Source organism: Caloenas nicobarica, chromosome 3 (assembly GCF_036013445.1).
Source record: "Caloenas nicobarica isolate bCalNic1 chromosome 3, bCalNic1.hap1, whole genome shotgun sequence".
Lineage (NCBI taxonomy): Eukaryota > Metazoa > Chordata > Aves > Columbiformes > Columbidae > Caloenas > Caloenas nicobarica.
Genome location: NC_088247.1, coordinates 106,252,272 through 106,273,142, shown reverse-complemented (window position 1 = coordinate 106,273,142; position 20,871 = coordinate 106,252,272). Strand labels below are relative to the sequence as shown.

Genomic DNA, 20,871 nt, shown 5'->3' with positions numbered 1-20,871 from the left:
ACAAACCAAACTACTTTCTTTCTCAGAGAAGTTGCTTACATCACTCCCAGACCTGAAGAGATCCCCAAGTAGCATACCTGAAAGAAGGACATGCTCCCCCGCAGAGTTATCCTGCAATGGATTTCCCTTGTATTGCTGGACATGACATTATATGGTATGGAATAATCTCCCTGGTTAGTTCAGGTCAGCCCAGTTGTGTCCCCCTCAGCCTATAGCCCACCCCTCAGTCTATTTGCTGCTCAAAGTGAAACATAGAGATGGTCTTGATGCTGTACAAACACTGTTCAGTGAAAAGTAGAAGACTAGAGTGTTACCAGTATGGTTTTGGTCAAAAATCTAAAGCACAGCACCATAGGAGCTGCCATGAAGAAAATTCACACTCTCCTAGCCAGGCCCAGTGCAGCTTGAAACTCAGGAAGGGATCTTTGTTTTCTGTCTTCCCCATAAAATGTATATTGCCTAATTTTTCCTCAGAATACTCACCTTTACCTGCTTTTATTATCCCACAAAAATAATAAACCAGCTGCACAGTCTAGATAACATGTCATTTCACAAACATTTGAGGGGGATGAGCAGCTAATTTAAGCACATTAGGTGAATGCAGTGATTAGATGCTTCAAGCCAGATTGTGCGTATTAGCAAGTGATTACGGATTCTCTAAGTCCATTTACACGCGTGTAAAGTAGGGGTTCTCATACCGTCAAATACGTGGATCATATCTTGGTTGAAAAAATGAATTGCAAAGCCCTTCTTCTGTTATTCGAGCATGCTTGTGTCGTCAGAGTCCCCTTTTTGAAATGGATCTGTAGTTACAGAAATAGTCACTATTGGAAAAATATTCTGCTTGACTTTGGTTTGCCCTTAAGGTGATGGCATAGATCTCTGAAAAGATGAGTGAGGAGGATGGTGGGCATGGTGTTTTGGCACTGCCAGTGCCATTCCTCATGATCCTGTCAGCCTTATGAAGTCCCAACCTCAGCACCTTCTGGAACTGAGGCAATTAATATAGATCATTCTCTGGTTTTGAGTGTTGAAAAATAGCTTTGCAGCATATGAATTCACTCTAAAGACTTTAAGACCAAAAAGCAAATCAATGCATTCTTTTTGCATTTACCTGGATGGTTTTTGAAGCCTCATGCTTTGGCATCCGATTTAGGAGTTTTGTACTCCTTTCCACCTGCTGTTAGGAAAGGGAAACCATAGCTATGTCTGAAAGCAGCTACAAGCTGCTTAATAGATTATGGAACTCTTCCACGTAGGCAGCTGATTAGGAAAAACATTTTCATATTCATGTATATCTGCATATGCCCATTCCTAGTGAGATGTTTCCTAGAACAAGATTCTAGTCCACGGGTGTCAAACTCATTTTCACCTGAGGCCACATCAGCTTTGCGGTTGCCTTCAAAGGGCCGAATGGCATTTTCTGACCGTATAAATGTAACTACTCCTATGTTTATATGGTCGTATAATGCCATTTGACTGTTTGAAGGCAACTGCGAGGCCGATGTGGTCTCGAGTGAAAATGAGTTTGACACCCCTACGCTAGTCATAGTGAAGTCATATGGCAATGTGAACCCTTTTCAATGACCTCAAATGTAAACGTTCGTCATAAATTTGAATTAAATTGCGTTTAACTCAAAGAAATCTCATTATTCATTCCAATGAGAATTAGGACAAAAGCTTAGGGCCAAAATGACACAGCTTGATTGACTTACACCAGCTAGGACATGCCTGCAATATCTTTTTGTCTCCTATTACAGCATGAAAAGCAAAATAGTCCTTCACTGTTGCATTGACTAATAAAGCAAAAATAATTTTTAAAAAAAGCAAAAACAGGGAGCAGGATTGCATTTAATCAAGAGCACGATAAACAGGTCATGGCATTGCTTTGTCTTCTCCTGATGTAAAGCAAAGACTCATCTGTTTCTTGTTTTGGAACCACCAGCATACCTCCCAAACAAGAAGCAAAAACAAAGAAAAAACCAAAAAACTCACAAAGAGTAAATTAAATTTCACTGTAAATCTTTGATTGACAAAATACACATTACTGCAGAGGATTAGAAGGTGATAACATCAGTCTGTTAGCTCTGAAATTAAAGTAAAATGTTCTTCAAAATCCTATCACATTTATTTCTTTGGAACTGAATTTGGTTGATTTAGCATTACAGTCACCAAATATTTTTTTGCGTTTTATTTTATTTTCCAGTGGTCCTTAAGTTATAAAGTTTATAGTATCCACCTCATATCGTTCATTTTAACATCACGAATTTGCAATTTACATAAGCCTGGGAAGATAATTGTACAATGCACACACTTTCTGATTAACTGTGTGTGACTTAAGTAGATCTGAGAAATGAGTTTTAAAGAGTGTTTTGAAAGATCTAAATTCAGCCATGCTTTAGGAAGCAAAAATTATTTTTTTTCTTAACTAGTCTAATTTCTGATAATCAGTGGAGTCCTTTGTTGTGCAAAATTATTGCTTGGGGTGGTGGGCATTTGCCAAAGAAGGAGTCTGGGAGGAGGGGGCACCAGCACAGTGCGGGAGTAAGTTCTGGTGGAAAATTTATGTCAAAGAACATCTTCATAATTGTACATGAAAAAGCTTGTGGGACCAGGGTCTGAGAACTCATTTGATGAATATGCAAAATACATCATCTCGCACATAAATGGCTAACCTCACAAACATGGTGTATTTACACTGATTTTCTTAATGTGCACGCTTCACATGTTTCCTATGCACATTTTGTGAGAGATATTTAGCAGAGATTACCTGTATGGGTCTACTTTTTTATCTCGTAACTTACCAAGTCTTTTTAATCACCTGTATCTTGGGCATCAGATACCTGAATAACTACATCCAGTCCTCCATCCCTTAGTGATGAGGTCTGTCTGATTTCTGTCACTAGGTTGATATGGGGCTAGATGGAAGAATATTAATTTTTCTGGAGACTTTTTTTTCCCTTTGTGTCTTATACTCTGTCTGTCTGAATTACTTCAGCTGCAGAAGACTCTATTTGAGGAAAAGTTCAATAAATCTCTTCATAACTGGAAATGTTAGAGGTTTATTTAGGAACATTTTACTAATGCTCATTTCTGTTGTTTGCATCCTGTAATCTATAGGCTCTGAGATTAATTTGGCATTATGATATTTCTGTTATATTAGACACAGCCATACAGAAACGAGATGTATGTGGGTTGTTTGCTCTTCGTGGTGATAAAAAGTGGTTTCATATTAACTGAAACTGCACTGTTTTAAATAACCAGGTTTAGATATATCTGTATAAATAACCAAATCAGTAGGAGATAGTTCTGCCCTAGTCCTGAGAGGTCGAACCTTAATTAGCAACAGCTTTTTAGTAGTTTTGTAACAGAAGAATTTACTCACACTCATACATGAAACAAACTAAAATAATACAATAAAGAGGCATAAAAACCACTTAAAATTGAAAAATAGAAAAACCTGTGGGAATTGCGCATGTTCAATCCAGTGAAATGTAGTCTGATTGTAAGCTTACATGTACTTCCAGATGTAAAAAGATTTTATTACACAACAGAAAACAATTAATCTCACTGATCAGAAAAACAGAAGTAGGTAAAAATGAGTTAAATATTAAGAAATATTATGTATTTAAGTAAATATTTATGTTATAATTCATAACACACACATATAAATATATAAAGTATAAGTGTGATTGTGCAAATGTAACAGACAGCTTCAGTCCATATCAATAAACTCCCCAAGAACCACTTTCAACAGATGTATTTAAATCAGGATTTAGAAACCACTCCTGGATATCAGGGTGTGTATAGGAGCAATGGGCCAGATTTAAATCTAGCTTACACTTCTGTACATATGGAATTACCATAGTAAATATTGCCATTTTTCTATTTCTAGCCATGTGTATTGCCTTCTCATGATGCAGGATAACCATGTCACCATGTGGGGCTTGTTTCCTTTCGTGTGTTTGTTTCTGCTCTCCGACTTGCTCAGTTTTTCGTGACTCCAACACTGGAGTCCTTGCTAAGACTTCTGGGACCTACTGTAGCCCAAATAACATTACCGTCACTCAACTTTGGACTTAAAAAGTGTAATTATTTTTTTTTTAATCTGTCCCATGGAAATCAGCTCTAACTGTAATGCCTCTAGAGAGGATAGTAGGGTTAAGGTCCCCCTTGTCCTCTTTGGTGGCACAAGGGGTCTAGCCCTGGCTGCATGATGCTTGAGCCTGGTCAGGGAGAAGTCCCTTGGCTGCTGAGCATCCTCCTGGGGCATGAAATATGGGAGTTTGCACCACTTAGGGTGAGGTGGGGCTTGAATCCAGGACTCTTTTCCCTGTGTCTGTGCTTTGGCTGCCAGGGCTGTGTTGGAGACCACGATGCCTTCCTCTCTCCCAGCAAAGGCTGCTGCCAGTGGGCGCTCCCTGTGTGTTTTGAGGTTGGTGCTACCCCTCCAGCTCTGATGCAGAGCTGAAAGCTCTGGGAGATGAGATTTAGTGTTTCCTGGGCACTAGCTCTGTGCAGAAATTTTTGGATCACCTAACCTTCAGTCTAACCTTTCTTGAAACTTCGTTCAGGCACCTGGCTCTGGGTTTTCAATTCCACACCATGCACTGAGTGGTTAGGTTTTTCAGTGCTTTCCTTGCTGGTGCCTAAGTGCTAACATAATTTTTTAGCACCAAATACTACATCTGTCCATTAAGCACGTGTTTTTGGAAAGAATGCTTTTCTTTACTTGTTTGTCTTGACATGAAAAATGCTCGAATGAAAGTGGACTGTATTCATCTCTTTGACCCTAAAATAGTGCCAGCAACAAAACCAAAGAAATACTTTTCAATTATTTTCTCCGTGTGTCTCAGAAAGAATTGGTACTGAACAGCCAGTATCTCAAGTTAAGTACAGATTGATTCTTGGAGCCTAATTTATTGACAATACAGCATTTGCCTAGTTATAATAGACTCCTGTTCAATATAAATTTGATAATTCAACAAGTAGCTGATTCTAATTTTCCGTGTTCTTTATACCATTAAAGCCGATTTTATTAGCCTACTCAGGGATGTTTAAAAACAGTTAACCTTAATTTTTTAAAGTGGAATGTGAGATTTCAGCTATTAAACTTCAATTCTGCTTTAACTGCTCCAGGGCATTAGACATGTGGCTTCTGAATTCTGGTACCTAATTAGTGCAGGATAGCAGGATATTCAATAAAGGTTTGATTTTCACTTCCGTGCACTTGCGGCTTTCCTCATACATGTAACATCAACTTTGAATGAGATTCCCTTCTTCTAATCACAGATCAGGCTGTAAATACTTGTTGTGGTGAAGCGTGGCACAGGCCAGTGTTTAATTAAAAAATTGCAAACCTCCTCATGATCTTCGCCTGCAGAGAGAGAATTCATTTTAGAACATTGCCATAAAAAAAATTGTACGTGGATTTTCAGACAGAGCCTGCTTTCTAGGGCTCCAAAATTAGGTTTGTATTTCTACAAAGGAGAGTTTAGGAAATATTTCAAAGCAGATCAAAGTTAAAGAGTTTCCTGATGGTTCAGCTTTGTCATACTAAGCCTGCTGGGTGTTCTGCAAGGATTCGTTGTACCTGTCTGCGCTCTGAAACCACAGCCACAGTTTTGCAGGTGTTACCCTGGTCGTGTTTTCAGTAGGATTTTACAAATCACCTAATCCAGGTTAGGCCTCTTCTGGAAGCTCTTTAATCCTTCTAACATTTGCATAATGATCTCAATACTGTAATTCTTGTATGACAGTGTGTTGAAGCTCTTTCTGGCTTACATTAATGATAGTCTAAGAATAATGAAATATCAAATTGACTTTATCATCTTTCAGGACTGAGAATATCATAATTTTCAATGTTTAAAAAAGCGTGGGGCCAAATTCAATTCTGGTGTAATCGCTGGTGTTATCTCTAGAACTAGGTGAGGCATGCGTTGACTTTTTCCCACTTAAGTAAATATTAACTCATATTTGGGAATCTCAATGAGATGGTATTTCTACTGAAGACCTACAATTAAAAAATAGGAACTTTCCACAGTGGTATTCTATCAGAATAACACTTTTTTCCCTATGACTTGGATTAGAATATGATAATCTCATGAAAATTCTAAACTTGTCAGCTGTAATAAAAAATAGGTGAGGATTGTATGAATACTTCATGTGAATGGTAAGAAAGTAAGTCTCTAGTTTTGAGATATTCAGTTAAAAATTGCAGGACTACACAGCAGGTAAAACCAGGCTGACTTACCATTTCTGTCTTCCTGCAGACCTTACAATAAGGCAGCACAGATATGAGCTGAAAGGCAACCCCAAGCAGCCAGGTAACACCTTTTCTGAGATTATAAAAATGAAGGATGCCCTAGCAGGCATGCTCACTGAAAAAAAAGAGACTTCCATAGTAATTCAGAAAACAATTTATTTTCATCACCATGGGAAAATAGAATAAGAAACTGAATCACAGGGTGATATTCATGTATGTAACGCAGGTGACGTTTGGTTGTTTTTTTAACAGCTATTGTTCAATATAACTGGTATTATCTGATGTCTTGCTTGTTTTATCTGCTTCATGTTTAATACTGGGGAGTTTAATATTACCTTTATTCTCAGCAACAAATATAAAAATACAGTATTTCTCCCTACAAAATCTCCATGGGCTTTCTCATATCTCAGTTCCACTTTCTTGACCTGGCATCTAATCAGAAGAGTATCATATGAAACATGTATCATGATCAGCAGGTCACATTAATACATGAAATTGTTTGTGCTCACTACCCATGAATGATTAAATTTGTGAAAGAAAACAATTATCCAGATAACACTTTATTTCTCCAAGGAGTAGTAGGTATCCTCCCTTTGATCTTCTGAGTGCCATCAGAAGTTCTGTCATCCTCTTTGTTTATTGTGATAAAAGAAGATGAATCCGGGTTAACAAAAATATTTATGTGATACTTTAAGCATTTTTTTCATAAAGCGTATTCTGTGAGCTTTAAAAAATTATTACAATATTGTCTTGTTGCATGTGTGATTGAGTTGTGTATTCCAAAGTCCTAATTTATGGCACATTATGAAATCATTTGAAGAGAGACTGAGAAGCAATAAAAGGTATTAAAGTTGCACTGATGGGAGATAGTAACTGACTCCTTAAATTATCTGTGCAGCAGGTTAAGCCTTATCTTACATGAGCATGCATGTGCCAGCTTACAGCCTCGTGTAAGAAGCTCACCCCAGTCTGGCTCCACGGGGCTGCTTCACCCTGTGCTTGAGCATCTCTCAAAAAAGAGGTCGAGATGACAAAGATGCTGTCTCCTCCCACCATGCAGCAAAGCTGTGGTAACCGGGTCTGGATTTCTGATTGAAGCAAACGGGGAAATTGCAGCTACTGACAGACACTTTTTCCCCTGAGCAGCTCCAGATGCTGAGCAGCCCAATGCTGCGCTGTAATTTCAGTCTGGGCAGGCAGTTGGAGTCCCACAAAGCCTTTGAACTTGGCAGCTGTATTGAGAAGCCAAAGCCTTCAGGCTGGAGGCTATCCTTGTACCAGTGATAATGGCTTCTCCTGTGCTGACAAAGCTGCCACACGGTCCAGTGTTGTAAATACTGAATAATCACCCCATTTTCTCTTTTTTCAGGAGATTTGTCCTCACCAAGATGAGAGTCATTCCAAAAGGAGCCTTCACAGGACTGGGTGACCTAGAGAAAATGTATGTATTGTGTCAATATTTACTAGGACGCAACTATTATATTTTACTCTAAACAGTAGTTTCCTATTGTAGCTGCTTTTACTGCCTGTGAACAAGCCCCTATTTCTGAGTTTCATCATATTTCTGTTTAGAAAAAATAGAAACCTTTTTTTAAGAACATGTTCCAAACCACTGTTGTCATAAGTGTATTTTTACATCAGCAAGCGGGCAGTCCTTGATCAAAGGTTTTGTTCAGCATGGAGTCTTGTTGCAATTAGTAAATAAAGTGCCATAACAAAAGATCATGGAAAACTGATTATTTTGAGAACTTCATAATAGATCTTAACAAGCCAGTGGAAGATCAGGGAAGAAAATGCTCCTGTTGGTAAAAGGGCAGCTAAATCTCTTTTCACTAATGAAGAAATAAGATTGGTTTTTGCATGTTCAGAGTCAGCTAGCATGATGTATGACAGAAGTTTCTTGAGGGCGATAGGCCTGAAAATCTTAGCACATAAAGGGTGTAAGCATCTAATATCTGTGAATTTTAGTGATAAGCCTGGAGATATAATTATGAGCACCTTTGATGAACAGATGTATCATGCATTCATTAGTACACTATTGTGAATGTATTGCAGCCCTCCATCACTAGAAGGAAAAATCCTTAGTAAACTGTTTCCTACTATTCTTTAGTGACATAAAATTCATGGGTTAACTGGTGCTAGCACCAGAAATGATAACTGTCACTGTCCAACCTGAACTATTCAGGGGCAGGTACACTTCTTCTAATTATGTTGTGTATGAGCAAATCACAGTATTTTGTTTAGAAGCACACCGAGCGCTTGCACCCTGACAGGAGAGGGTCACTAACAGGCAGTTCACCCAAGACGATTCTGAGTGGGAAAATGTATTTTAATGTCAGTGACTTTTTTAGTGCTTTGAGTATAATGGTAAAACTAAAAAGGAACTGATTGCTGACATTTCTCTACATCATTTCTACCCTTTTCCTTCATACTCCTGCATAAGTAAAGGATTTAGCAATAAGGTGAACACACCAGAAGGTATGGCGAGGGAGGGGCAAGGACTTTGAACCTAGAGGAGTACGGATGGATGAAGAACAAGCAGTGAACGTGCAAGGATTGAAGAGCTGCTGGTCAGCAGCAAGTGGTAAAGCTCACATGGCACCAGACTTTTTCTGAAGCATGAGATCCATTTCAGGGCATCAGCGTAGGTTCAGGAGTCTTCTATTGGCACATGATACACACTAAAGAGCCTCTAGCTGCCGCATCCCACTCATGGATCTGGACTCTCAGAACCCCATCAAGCACCACTGTAAACAGACATTTTTCTTGAGAAAACAAAAAAAAAGTTTGTTGGTTTTGTTTCAGTTTGGTTTGGGTTTGGTTTGGTAGAGTTTTTTTTTTTTGGTTGGTTTGGGGTTTTGTTGTTGTTATTGTTGTTTTGGTTGTTTAGTTTTGGTTCTGTTTGGTTTGTCCATTTTGTGGCCAAGAGTTACCTGTGAAGAATAAGATCAGCTATTTGTCCACAAGTTTTGCTGGTACTTGTTTCTCCCCAGTCCCACAGGGTTTCTTGTAGCCTAGTTCTTGTGAAAAATCATTGAGTTTTGTGGATTATGAAGTGGGTTGCAAAAGTGCATTGTAAACTGCTCCCGTTACCTTTAATTACTCAGAAACCATATGTCAGATATGTATGAAGGTAGCAATTGCAGTGAATAGGTTGTCTCTAAGTGGTGATTTATTGTTAACCAAAAAAAATATTTATGGAAATTAGCTTGGCTTGAAAATGTATCTACATACTATTAGTACATGGAGGAGAAATGGGGACATAGTTTATAGCAAAACATCCTTGAAAATAGAAGTGTGATAAATATGTAAATGAGACCAATAAACATCAATGAAGATTCGGTATTTGCAGATGACATGGCAAACAGATAAAATTTGAAATAGCTCACAAATCCTAAACCTAACCCATAAAACATTCATCAGAAATATTCATGATAATGTAGGGACCAAAATGTGTAATCAAATGATAGATTTGCATATAAAAACACAGCCTTTGTATGAAAGCCTTTTTACTCTTGCAAGATCATGCACAGAAAGAAGATTAAAGCAAACTGTAGTCTATTTAAGGAAAACAGCTAATAATAATGTGATACCTCCATATGGTAAAATGTGGAGAGCCCGATAAGTATACAAATGAGATACTTCAATGTAAGTATATGTATGCGCTCACCTAGAGCTAAATAGACTAAAGATTAAGAGAGTGACAAGATTTCCTGAGTGTATTCTTGAAGAAAACCAGTATCTTATACAGTCCAACATATCTATACACGTGATTTTTATCATTACTAGATCATTTCTAACTGTGTTTCTGAGAAAGGGGTAGGTTTTAAAGCACAAAAGTTTCAGGGAATCATGGTCTTTGGCATCATCCATTTAGGATGAGCTGTTTCAATACAAGTTAAACCAGAGATGAGTCCTCCATGAGAATCTTAATTCTGTTGTATTTACATTCAAAGTGAAGGAAGACTTTTGAATACAGTAACCAAAAATTTCTGGTTTTCAAAGAAAAATCATTCAATAACATTTTTCAGTGTTCCTGCTTTCTGGATGCATTTTAGTTTCTTCTTAAGCACCTGAATAGCTGAGAGCTTTGAACAAATGTCCTTTGCCACAAAATGTCAAATACTTCCAGTCTGATACTTCCAGTCAGACTCCAGTCATGGTAGCCAGGAAAGATCCTGTTTGTTTTCCATTTGGACTGTCCAAGGACTTTCCAAACTGCACAGTAGTGACTGTGATTCATAATGGAAAACAGTAGTGTGACCTGGAAATGTCATGGTCTACCTGATCTGCCCTCCGTTGTGAGTGTCCAGTTTTAAATACCAAGCCAAAATCTTTTGGTTTTCATTGATTTTGGCCAAATACACACATGAGGAGAAGAATAAAATTGTCACTGGAATACTTTAGCCATTTTGATTTTTTTTGAAAGAATGAGAGCCCATTTGAACCATCTCTAGCTTGTCACCCATCTAAATTCCTTAAGTTACTGGAAAACCATGAAATGTCCATTCTGCAGACTTTCATGTAGAGAAACAACTTTCCTCAAGTATGTTCTAGCAGAAAGAACTTCTTTGCTTCTTAGATAAAATGTTTAAAGTTATGAAATAAACTGACATGCTCTAGTTATCTGCACTTTGTCTTACTAAAGGTGCAACTTGAATATTCTTATAGAAAACTACTTCAGAAACCCACAGATCTGAGGAACAGCCTAACCAGCTTATTACTAGTTGGTCTCCAACCTTCGAACAGCTCTGACTTCGTGTTAATTTAGCAAATAGGTATTCAGCAGATTAGTTATTCTCAAAACATGTTTAGCCTGCTCCAAAGTCTTATACAACTGGAACATGGCAGCTCATCTGGACTTCTGCTTAACCAACATTCCCAGAACTAATTAATGCTTCAGTTACTAAAGTAAAAAGCAGTGCCATGTGGGCACATACCAGGCAAAAATCAATTAAACATGCTCTGCAGCTGCTCTGTCATCTTCACCCTGCACTAAAAGTGCTTAATTTGGAGGAGAGACAGTCTGAAGCAATATTATGTCTCTCTTTTTCTCTTGTTAAGTTTCCTCTTGTTACTACAAGTTAGCAAACTAGATCTGCGAATGTTGGTCTAACAAGACCTGATTCGGGCGTTGTATTTATAGGCAGTTTGGTTTGATTGTTTTACCTTATGCAAGCCAAAGAGGCTTCACATTTGTATCCTGAGGCACAGTTCCCTTGAAAATTCATCATCAGTTATTTATTCTTTTCAAGAGTTTAAGCTAAAACATAATGCTTTGTTTCATCATTCACTCTCTAATCTGTGTGCAGCCCAAGGAAATTCAGCCATGTGGATGAAGCACTTCTTGAACTAGTAGATATCACGACAAAAAACCTCCACCATTATCATCCTTGTTTTCTATTTTGGAGTAATAGGAGAAGGGCATTTCTTTAACATATTTTGGCAAAGATACATTTTAAGAACATGAACCATGCTATGGTTAACAGAGCTTGGTGAGCTAAATCCTTGATAGGTTCTGAAGATCCTGGAAAGCTAAAACTTTTTGGGTTAAGGGAATCTGCCAGAGTTGACACTCCTGGAAACTGGAGCCTTCTGTCTGTGGAAGGCAGTAGGAACGCATCCACCAGCTGTCTACAGTTACCTCAAGAATTTCTAGAGAAAATAGCTTTGAATCATGTATTTACTTAATCACTCAGTTCATTCAAGCTTTTATGTTTTTCTTGCTGAGACTGTTGATCCAGTCATGGTTCACATGAAGAAATGCTGCTGGTCTGTGACCTAGATACATGAGCACCAGCTTATTTCATATACAACAACCAACCTGATGTATGATGCTAAAATCTATCCTGTTTGCCCCTGTATGCTAAAAAGCAGGTCACACTTTCCTTTGACTTAATTAGATCAGACTGAGTTGCATTTTATGTTTCATGTAAATTGAGTTGAGGTACTTTAAGGACATTGGAGACTGATCAATAGAATATTTTGAGGCACATGCTAAAATACATTGCTAATTCAAGGCACATCTCTCTTCCTGTGAGTGGGGAAGGAGCAAGGTTCTTGGTTTGACTGTAAAAATCTTATCAGGAGAATTTGGCATAGTGGGAAGTCTTGACTTTATTTAGCAAGTTTTAGCAACCTGGCAAATTGGCAGATTCACCATCCAGACCTCTTCAGCAGTAGCCATCAAAGCTGCCTGGGCTAGCAAACGGCTAAGGGACGTCCATCATCCCATGTGCTCCTGAAAGCAGTTTCTTTCAGCCCCAGCATGTGATTCTGTAACACATGGCAGCATACGGCCCAAAAATACGGGAAGGAAGAGGGAAAAGTAGAAATCCCATCATCATCTAAGGATGAGCAGTCTGTGCCTTCTACTACCAAGAAAGCTGGTCAGTATTTTGCAGCGTCTCCAATTTTTCTTACACAGTGTAAGACGTGATGCCTCATTTAGTATGAAAAGGATGCGATTAAATAAGATAATTAAAGCTACTTTGAGAAAATGGTTAGGATTCAGTGTAACCAAGACCTTTGGAAAATGGTTCTAGGGGAGATACATTCCATCTTTGGCTACATCATTTGGAGAAGTCTGCTATTTTTTTTTTTTTTGCAAGAAGCAAAATATGGATTTGCAGGATCTGCTGTGATAGATAAGTTAAATAGTGCAGGTTTACAAAAATATTTATTTACATCCCCAAGGTGAAAGGGGGACGTCGTGCATTTTGTGTACAAAAATATGTACTGTATCAGGTAACAGTCATACTTTGGTAATAAATACTCCAGGGTGTATTCTCAAGGTGCAACTCCATGGATATTAAATTCTAATTTACATTATAGGAAGTTATGTGTAACATTCTGCATCTTAAGGGCAGGGCATGAAAATAAGTATGCTGCTTAATGCATTTAAATTATTCTAAATATGCATTTTCTCTCAGGGATTAGAGGACTACAGTTCAAAAACATTAAGGCAAGTAACCAGCACTAGCAAAGAAATTCAAAGTTCAGCCTGACATAACAAAGAATAAATGTTTTAATGGAGCCACTGTTACAATACAGGACTTTCCCCTCTCTCTGTCTGCCTGCTCTAACCTTATGCAAGCCAGCAGGCACTAAAGGCTGCCCAGGCACTGCGGGCTGATTGTCGGACATTGAGCAACCACAGGAGGCTTCCTGGATCCTGTGGGTGGACTCACCAGGTCCAAGGTGCCCCCGTCCCACCTGACTGTCCACATTTGATGGAGATCGATGGTTTTGAACTGGCTCTTTTCTATACTAGAGGGGTCACTTGCACTTCAAGCCTCTGGTTCAGCAGTAAAATGATGTAAGAAAGCTCATCCTCTGCTATATGTGCTGTATACATTCCTTAGCCCAACAACATGCAGGGTATCAGTCTTCATTTGTCCATTGCTACACTCTGCCCTTTGAAACGGGTTGGCACAAATGGGATTTGAAATGCAAACAGCTATGCGAGCTTCTCCAAGGTATCCCCTAAGACTCTGTCAGTGGAGGAGTTGGGCAAAGCTGTGCTTTGTGCTGCTGTCTGTCAGTATGGCCATGAGTAGCCTGGGTGTATCTTTTTCTCAAAGGACTGGCATCACTTCAGATGACCCCTCTGCAGCCTTTGCAAATATCATCCCTCGGATAGCAAGCTAAAGTGTTTGGTATGAATACATAGGAAGCCTGGTGTGTTCTTAATTCATTTCCTGCAAGTAGAAGCTGTGCAGTGTGTTCTAAACATAATAAGTAATCAACAAAGACTAGGTGGTTTTATTATAATCTATAAATGTTTTCCTGCATCATCACCTGACATTCTGCTTTTGCCTGCCAAATCTTATCCACAGAAGAGATCTTAAACTTGCAGTTACCGTTGTCATTCCTTGCACAATTACAACAATGTGAAGTAGACATTTATTATCCACATCAGCAGCTCACTGCTGATTACCTGAATTCATAAAAGATGACAAGTGGGCAAATGCTTATGTGAGTTCCCACTCATCTTTAGGAGGAAACTTTGACCCAATGTTCTTCTGCCTTCCTTTACACAAACAAACCAGATAAAATTAAGTGGAGGCTTAAATGGAGATAGCTCTTTTGCGTATCTAAATGTGGGCTCTGAATTAGTCCCATTAATTCAAAATGAGATTTGAGAGTCGAATGAACATTTTTGAAAAAAAATCTTAACACCATGATCAAAAAAAGTCTCCAAATGGAAATGTTAGGAATTATTTTAAAAAGCATGGGGAAAAAAAAGAGTAAATATTCACCCAGATGAATACATTCATAGGTTCTTTCCACCAGAGGAATAATGGAGCAGGACAAGGCTCCTCCGTCTGGGTGGAAGACCTTTGATGGCTGATATTGAAGTGGTCTGTACAGTCAGGTTTAGTATGGGGAAGGTGGACAGCAATGATTATTCATGCCCTTCCCAATGCTATTACCAGAGGACAGGATTTCAGATAAAACTAGTAAGCGACAAATCAATATAACCTGAAGGTGATACTTCTTCACACAATGCACGGTTCAGCAGGGGAACTCTGCTTTAAGACTTTGTTGATATGAAGAGTCTTCCTGGTAAAATTTGGGGAAGAAAATGTGTCTCTGCAAATCACAGAAAAAAGTTGACTTAGTATTTGGAGGAGCTTTATCGATAGGCCTGCCCTGCCCTTGCACTGGTCCTCCCCTACCACCATTAGAGCAGGACACTTGGGCTGGATGGACTTCAGGTCCGGCATGCTGTGCCTGCTCACGCGGAGGTATTTACTTTCTCCAAATCATTCAGTTTTGGAAGGCAGCCTCACTCCAGGTCCTTGCATCAGAGGCATGAAGCTGATTATTGCAACTGATAAATGTAGCAAGGAGCCTCAGAATTGACAGTCATCCTGTGGTGCAGAATTAATACTATAATCTTTCTTCTTTTCTCCTGCGGGATATGTCTTACGCATACTGAAGAGACTGATATGTTTGCTAACTGGCCAAATTTCTGAGATTAATCTCAGGAGCTTTGGAGTGATTTTCTTGTTTCAAGAAGAGCCAGAACTGGTGTTGTAAAATGTAAGATAGCTGCCGGCCCAGTCAAATTTTTTTCCTTAAAGTGTGCCACTTCTTCAGGTTCTATCTCTTCCTTCCAAGAGCTTCACTCTAGTTCGAAGTAAAGGAAGTTTTAAGTTGTGGTTTGTTGTGAGATTCTTGTAATTTCAAAGCAGAACCAGTGACATTCTAAATGACTTTATAAATATAAAAATATGCTTTTGTTAAGAAACATAAACCAGTTCTTACGCTGGGTGAACAATACATTTATTAAACTTATATATGTATATCAGAAAATGAAACCAGAACTCAGAACTGCTGGTTCTAATTATGTTTTACATTTTCAAATGTAATTCATAGGTCATACATGGCAAAAGGTGTTTCTTCTCATGTGGTGTTTCAGAATATTGCTCTGATTTAAATAATTACTTTTTTCTTGTTAAAATAAGGATTTTCAGTTCTAATATCCCTAAAAAAATGTAAAAAATAAAAAATGTATATTAATTAGGTATTAACACTGAAATTTCTGGAAAGAATTCAAAATAATGTATTGACTTGAAAATGCAGGGAATTGAAAACACAAGATTAAAACAAAATACATTAAGTAGCAGTAAAGTCAACAAGTTTTTTTAAGAGTTGTAAGAGGATTATTATGAAAGAGCTTCTTTCTGAAAAAAAAAATCTGCTTTCTTGTGTAAAATTGAATAACAAAGCAATTCTGAGAGGAAACACATGCATTCAGAATTACAGTGGTTGCACCTCACTTGGTTGTTCAGCTCAAATATGTAGCACCTTCACCTCCACCACCTGCCAGGCAGGCTGGTTAGGGTCCATGTCTCCTGATGCACCCTGGTGCTGCGTGAGTCTGTGGGAATTCAGGTGACAGCATATCCTGAGGGGCATTGGAGTGCCATCTTCTTCCAGATACATCCAGCTTCTGGGTTTGCTTTAATAAGGAAAAAAAAAAAAAAAAAGATAATTAGAAAGGAAAGTTCTCTTTTTCATGAGAAAATGGGGTTTTATAGGACTTTTTTTCTATTAATCTTCTGTGTATATCTATCTGTACCAGTGACTGAGTACAAAATGTATGACCTACTTGAAATTGTGCCTGATTTGCTCTAAATGGGATTTTCTTCAATATTTATTGTTGCTGCTACTAAATATCGTTTGTTAGAAGGAAGAAGGCTGGCATCAAATTGGAAATGGTAATTCAATTTCAGGAGGATTTCAGAAACACCTTCCCATATTAATTTTATTCAGCTTTTCTGTTTATTTTAGAAATAATGTTAGTGGAATTGGCATGTTGCAATGAAGAATTGTTTCCTGTCTCTGTACAAATGCTGGTACAAACCTCAGCATTTATGGAAAACAAACGTTGAGATGAAGTCAAGACATTTATTTTGTAAGCAGGAGATGTTGATTCTCTGACATTATTACTGCATAGCCTTTATTTTTATTATGCCAAATGATTGATGTGGATTTAATCATTAGTTTGATGGCTGCTTTGCTCAGTGGAGAGGCAGTTGAGCATTTTATCATTATTAGTGAGCTGCATTTTTATTTTTCTATCAAAGACACGGCTGGCCCCAATCCATCCCAGGTGTAAAACTAGAGATTTGTTTTGCCCATTGTTTGTTTTGTGACCAAGCCAAGAACAATTTGGTCACAAAATAGTGTGAGTAATTGTTTTGATTTCTCAAGCAGGAACATGTTTTTGATTAAGAGTTCGAGATACATGCTTGATTCTTAGCAAATAAGAGTGGTGTACCCTTTGTGAGTAAACTGCTTACTGCATGATAGAATGTATATGTGTATATATATACACGCATACATGCATATGTGTATATATACATATAGAGTACTCTGGAAAAGATTTAAATTGCTTGGATTTAGAATGGAAAACAGATACTAAGCCATAAAATGTTTTGAATGCCTGGGGAGCCAACACCACAGATGGAAATAACAAATGATTGTGAGAGAAATGCAGACTGCTGAAAAACTGTTGGTGTCTGTGCATTTGCCAATGCAGTCAGCAAAGGATTAGAAGCTGAGAAGAGGGACAGGTTGGTGGCTCTCCTGGTGCAGGACCTCATCCATGAGAGCTGCTGATTCCAGTTGCTGAAGGAGGGCATTCAAGTGAACATTTCTGGAACAATTATGGAACAGCTAATCCATATGGAGAATTTATTTTGTCCGTCTCATAGGGTGTTCTCCTCTGAGGAGGAGAAATGCATCTAATAAATAACAGCCCGTTCAACGCAAACTCTTGGAATGGTCTCTCCGTGTTGCCTTTGTGCTGTGAAGATTCCCCATTAAAACAAGGAATAATGCAGAATTTCACTTGTGGACTGAATTAAACTAGTCTTTGTTATTTGGAAGCATCATTTATTGTCTTGCTTGTCTGCTCAAGAGCATAAAGATTCAAATATTTATCTGGAAATGTTCATCCTTTCTAGTGTAATTATGAAGTGAAGGTTCTCATTAGACACGCCTAATCCTTTTGTCAATCTTTTATTTTGAATAAGATTTTATGATGAAATGTTTCCCAGCTTTATTTTCCATGTTTTTAATACTTATGTGCTGGATTTTTAAGATTTTGGCTTTTCCCATCTGTGCTGTGAGAAGGGGCAAGCACAATATGGTGAAAAGGATTTGCTTATTTATAACTTCTGTTGGCAACTGGCTAATGCTTTTTAGGAAAACTGGCAGCATTAGAGCTCCCTGGAGGAAGGGGGACTGGGTACTGCCTTTGTGGGCTAATGGGTGTGTTCAGAGGGGAGCAACTTTGAGGCACTACCAGTGACAGTAGGTCTGCAGGCCAGAGAAGAATATGTGCCACTCCAAGAGTGTGTTGGGGAGCTGGGAGCAGCCCTGGAGATGATGAATGGGGTTTTGCAGGAGATCTGGTCAAAGCTTACTGCGACTCAAAATAAGTCACTGAGGAACTCCAAACATTCTCCAAAGGCACTGCATGTCAGGGAAGAGTGGTGATTAAGTCTTCTTCATTCCCTTCCATCTAACCAATTTCCTTTACCTTTTTTCTGCTTTAAGTTATTTATCCCAGTTTATATTCTGATAGAAAATATATTTTTTGAGCTTGAAATTATTTTGTTCTTCTTTTGGGCATTCTGTACAGAGGAAGACCAAGACATATTGCCTCAAACCTCTAGGCTTGAAGTGCCATCGTACGGCACTATCCAGACTGCCTCGTCATTACATTTTCCCTGTGTGCTGTGTTGTGATTCCTCCACTCCCCAAGCGCAGCCCGCTGTTTGGGCACCCGGCGCTGCGAGCCGGGATGAGCTGAGGCTGACGGCACAGCTCCAGCGGAGATGTAACCTCCGGCAGGGAACAGAGGAGAGAGACAAGCGGCAGCACATTTTTACAGAGGCAAGTAAATAGAACACGGTTCATGTGCGACAGCCACGTGCTTGGGCATAACTGACAACACACACTGTTTATTTTAAAATAAGCTTGGTTTTGCCTGTGTTACTTGGTAGCAGACTTAAACATGCTAACAAGTGGCTTTTCATGAGCCTTCATCTGTCGGTACTGATGAGTACCAGAGCCTGTTTTGTATTGCCAGGACCCGGAGTACCTCTGAATAGCACATTATGTCTTCATCCTACTGTGTTGCCACACACTGTGCTTTCAGGGTAAGAGATAACATGTTAATGAAACAGGCTGTAAAAATGAGGGAAAATTAGTGTCACCAATGGGCAATTGCTCAGGTCTCTAGAGGGAGGACTTTCTAATGGAAACTCAGCTAAGCGCTGCACAGGCTTAAATCCCAGGGAGCATCTTCAGTGAACTGGCCAGTCTCACCTTATTCTAGGTTTCAGGGATCCTTCCCACACAGGGAGATTGATTGCAGATGTAGCTACATTGATAAAAACTATAACATATTTATTCTTGATTGTGATGGTTTGTAGTCAACATCAGTCCCAGAAATGTGACAGTAAGGTCTGCTTTTATATGCAGACCTAAGGATGCTTCCGTTCTCCACATTTTGTGAATTTGTTGGTAGGCTGAAAGCTTTCTGCAATCTGGGTGAGTGGCAAAGCTCTCATTTGCCATGGCCTCTTTTGTTCATAGAAGAGTGAGTAACTGCAGAACAGTTACTGTCCTTTAGGGAAGATTGTCCAGGAGCCCGCTCCTCTTTTTCTTGCCATTATTGACTCTCAGGAGCCTTTTCAAATAATCTAGAGCTTACTCCAGCACTGACCTTGTCTGATCGTATTGATTGTTACTAACTGTAGGCTAATTAGGAAGCAAGTTGCTATGGTAATTCTTGAGTCATACATATAAAGAGAAAACACTGCTAAAACCACTAGTGCATGGTGACTATTAGCATAGTTAAACAAATTAAAAAATATAATTCATTCAGATTTATTCTGGAATTCAAATGAAGATACAATATGCAGCAAAGAAGTTTTACCCTTGTTACCACATTTTCCTCTTTCATAGTCACTTTGTTCTTTTATTTCTCTGTTGGGTGAATTACACATTAGGACTAAATGACAAAGTAGACTTTGGGTGGTTCTCCATACCCCCCATCACACAGCCCACACAAAATATGTCACAGCAAGCTTCATGTAGCAAAAGAATGACTGAGAAGGAGGGTTGGAACCCCCCAAATTTCTAGGTCACTTGTCCATATCCTGTCCACATGTGTGTGTTGAAAGGTTTATTTTCACATGGGTAGGTTGATGGCTTGCATATCATGAGACTGTGATCTCAGCCTGTGCCCTCAGGAGATGGTGATTCATTGCAAGCTAGAGCTACTACAGCTGGCTTTCAGCAGCAGCCTCTTGGCCAGACTTTAAAATGGCTCTGCAACGGAGCTGATGTCTAAGTGGGTGACCATGCTCCATTGTGGAGCACTGTGGGAAGGTTGGATGGCTTTGACTTTGCTGTGCCTCACAGAATTACAGAATCACAGAATGGTTTGGGTTGGAAGGGACCTCTTGAGATCATCTAGTCCAACCCCACTGCTAAAGCGGTTCACCTAGATCACACAGGAACACATCCAGGCGGGTTTTGAATGTCTCTAGAGAAGGAGACTCCACAACCTCTCTGAGCAGCCTGTTCCAGTGTTCTGGCACCCTCAAAATAAAGAATTTTCTCCTCATATTCAAATGGAACCTCCTATGCTTCAGTCTGTACCTGTTGCCTCTCATCCTATCATTGGGCACCACTAGAAAGAGTCTGGTCCCGTCCTCTTGACACCTACCCTTGAGATATTTGTAAGCACAAATAAGATCCCCTCTCAGCCTTCTCTTCTCAAACCCAGCTCTCTCAGTCTTTCCTCATAAGATGTTCCAGGCCATTAATCACCCTCACGGCTCTCTGCTGGACTCTCTCCAGTAATTCCTTGTACTTGTTAAACTGGGAAGCCCAGAACTGGACACAGGACTCCAGATGTGGCCTCACCAGGGCAGAGTAGAGGGAGAGGATAACCTCCCTTGATTTTTTCCTGATGCACCCCAGGATACCGTTTACCTTCTTGGCCACAAGGGCACGTTGTTGACTCATGGTCAACCTGTTGTAAACCAGAACTCCCAAGTCCTTCTCTGCAGAGC

At 39.2% G+C, this 20,871-nt stretch overlaps 1 protein-coding gene across 1 annotated transcript in view; it reads left to right on the top strand.

Annotated features, from left to right (window-relative positions):
* Positions 1-20,871, top strand: part of FSHR (follicle stimulating hormone receptor) — an 85,784-nt gene that overhangs the window by 22,796 nt on the left and 42,117 nt on the right. Inside the window, exon 2 of the mRNA XM_065631917.1 lies at positions 7,635-7,706. Coding sequence (XP_065487989.1) covers positions 7,635-7,706 — 72 coding nt within the window. The remainder of the gene's footprint in view (positions 1-7,634; positions 7,707-20,871) is intronic.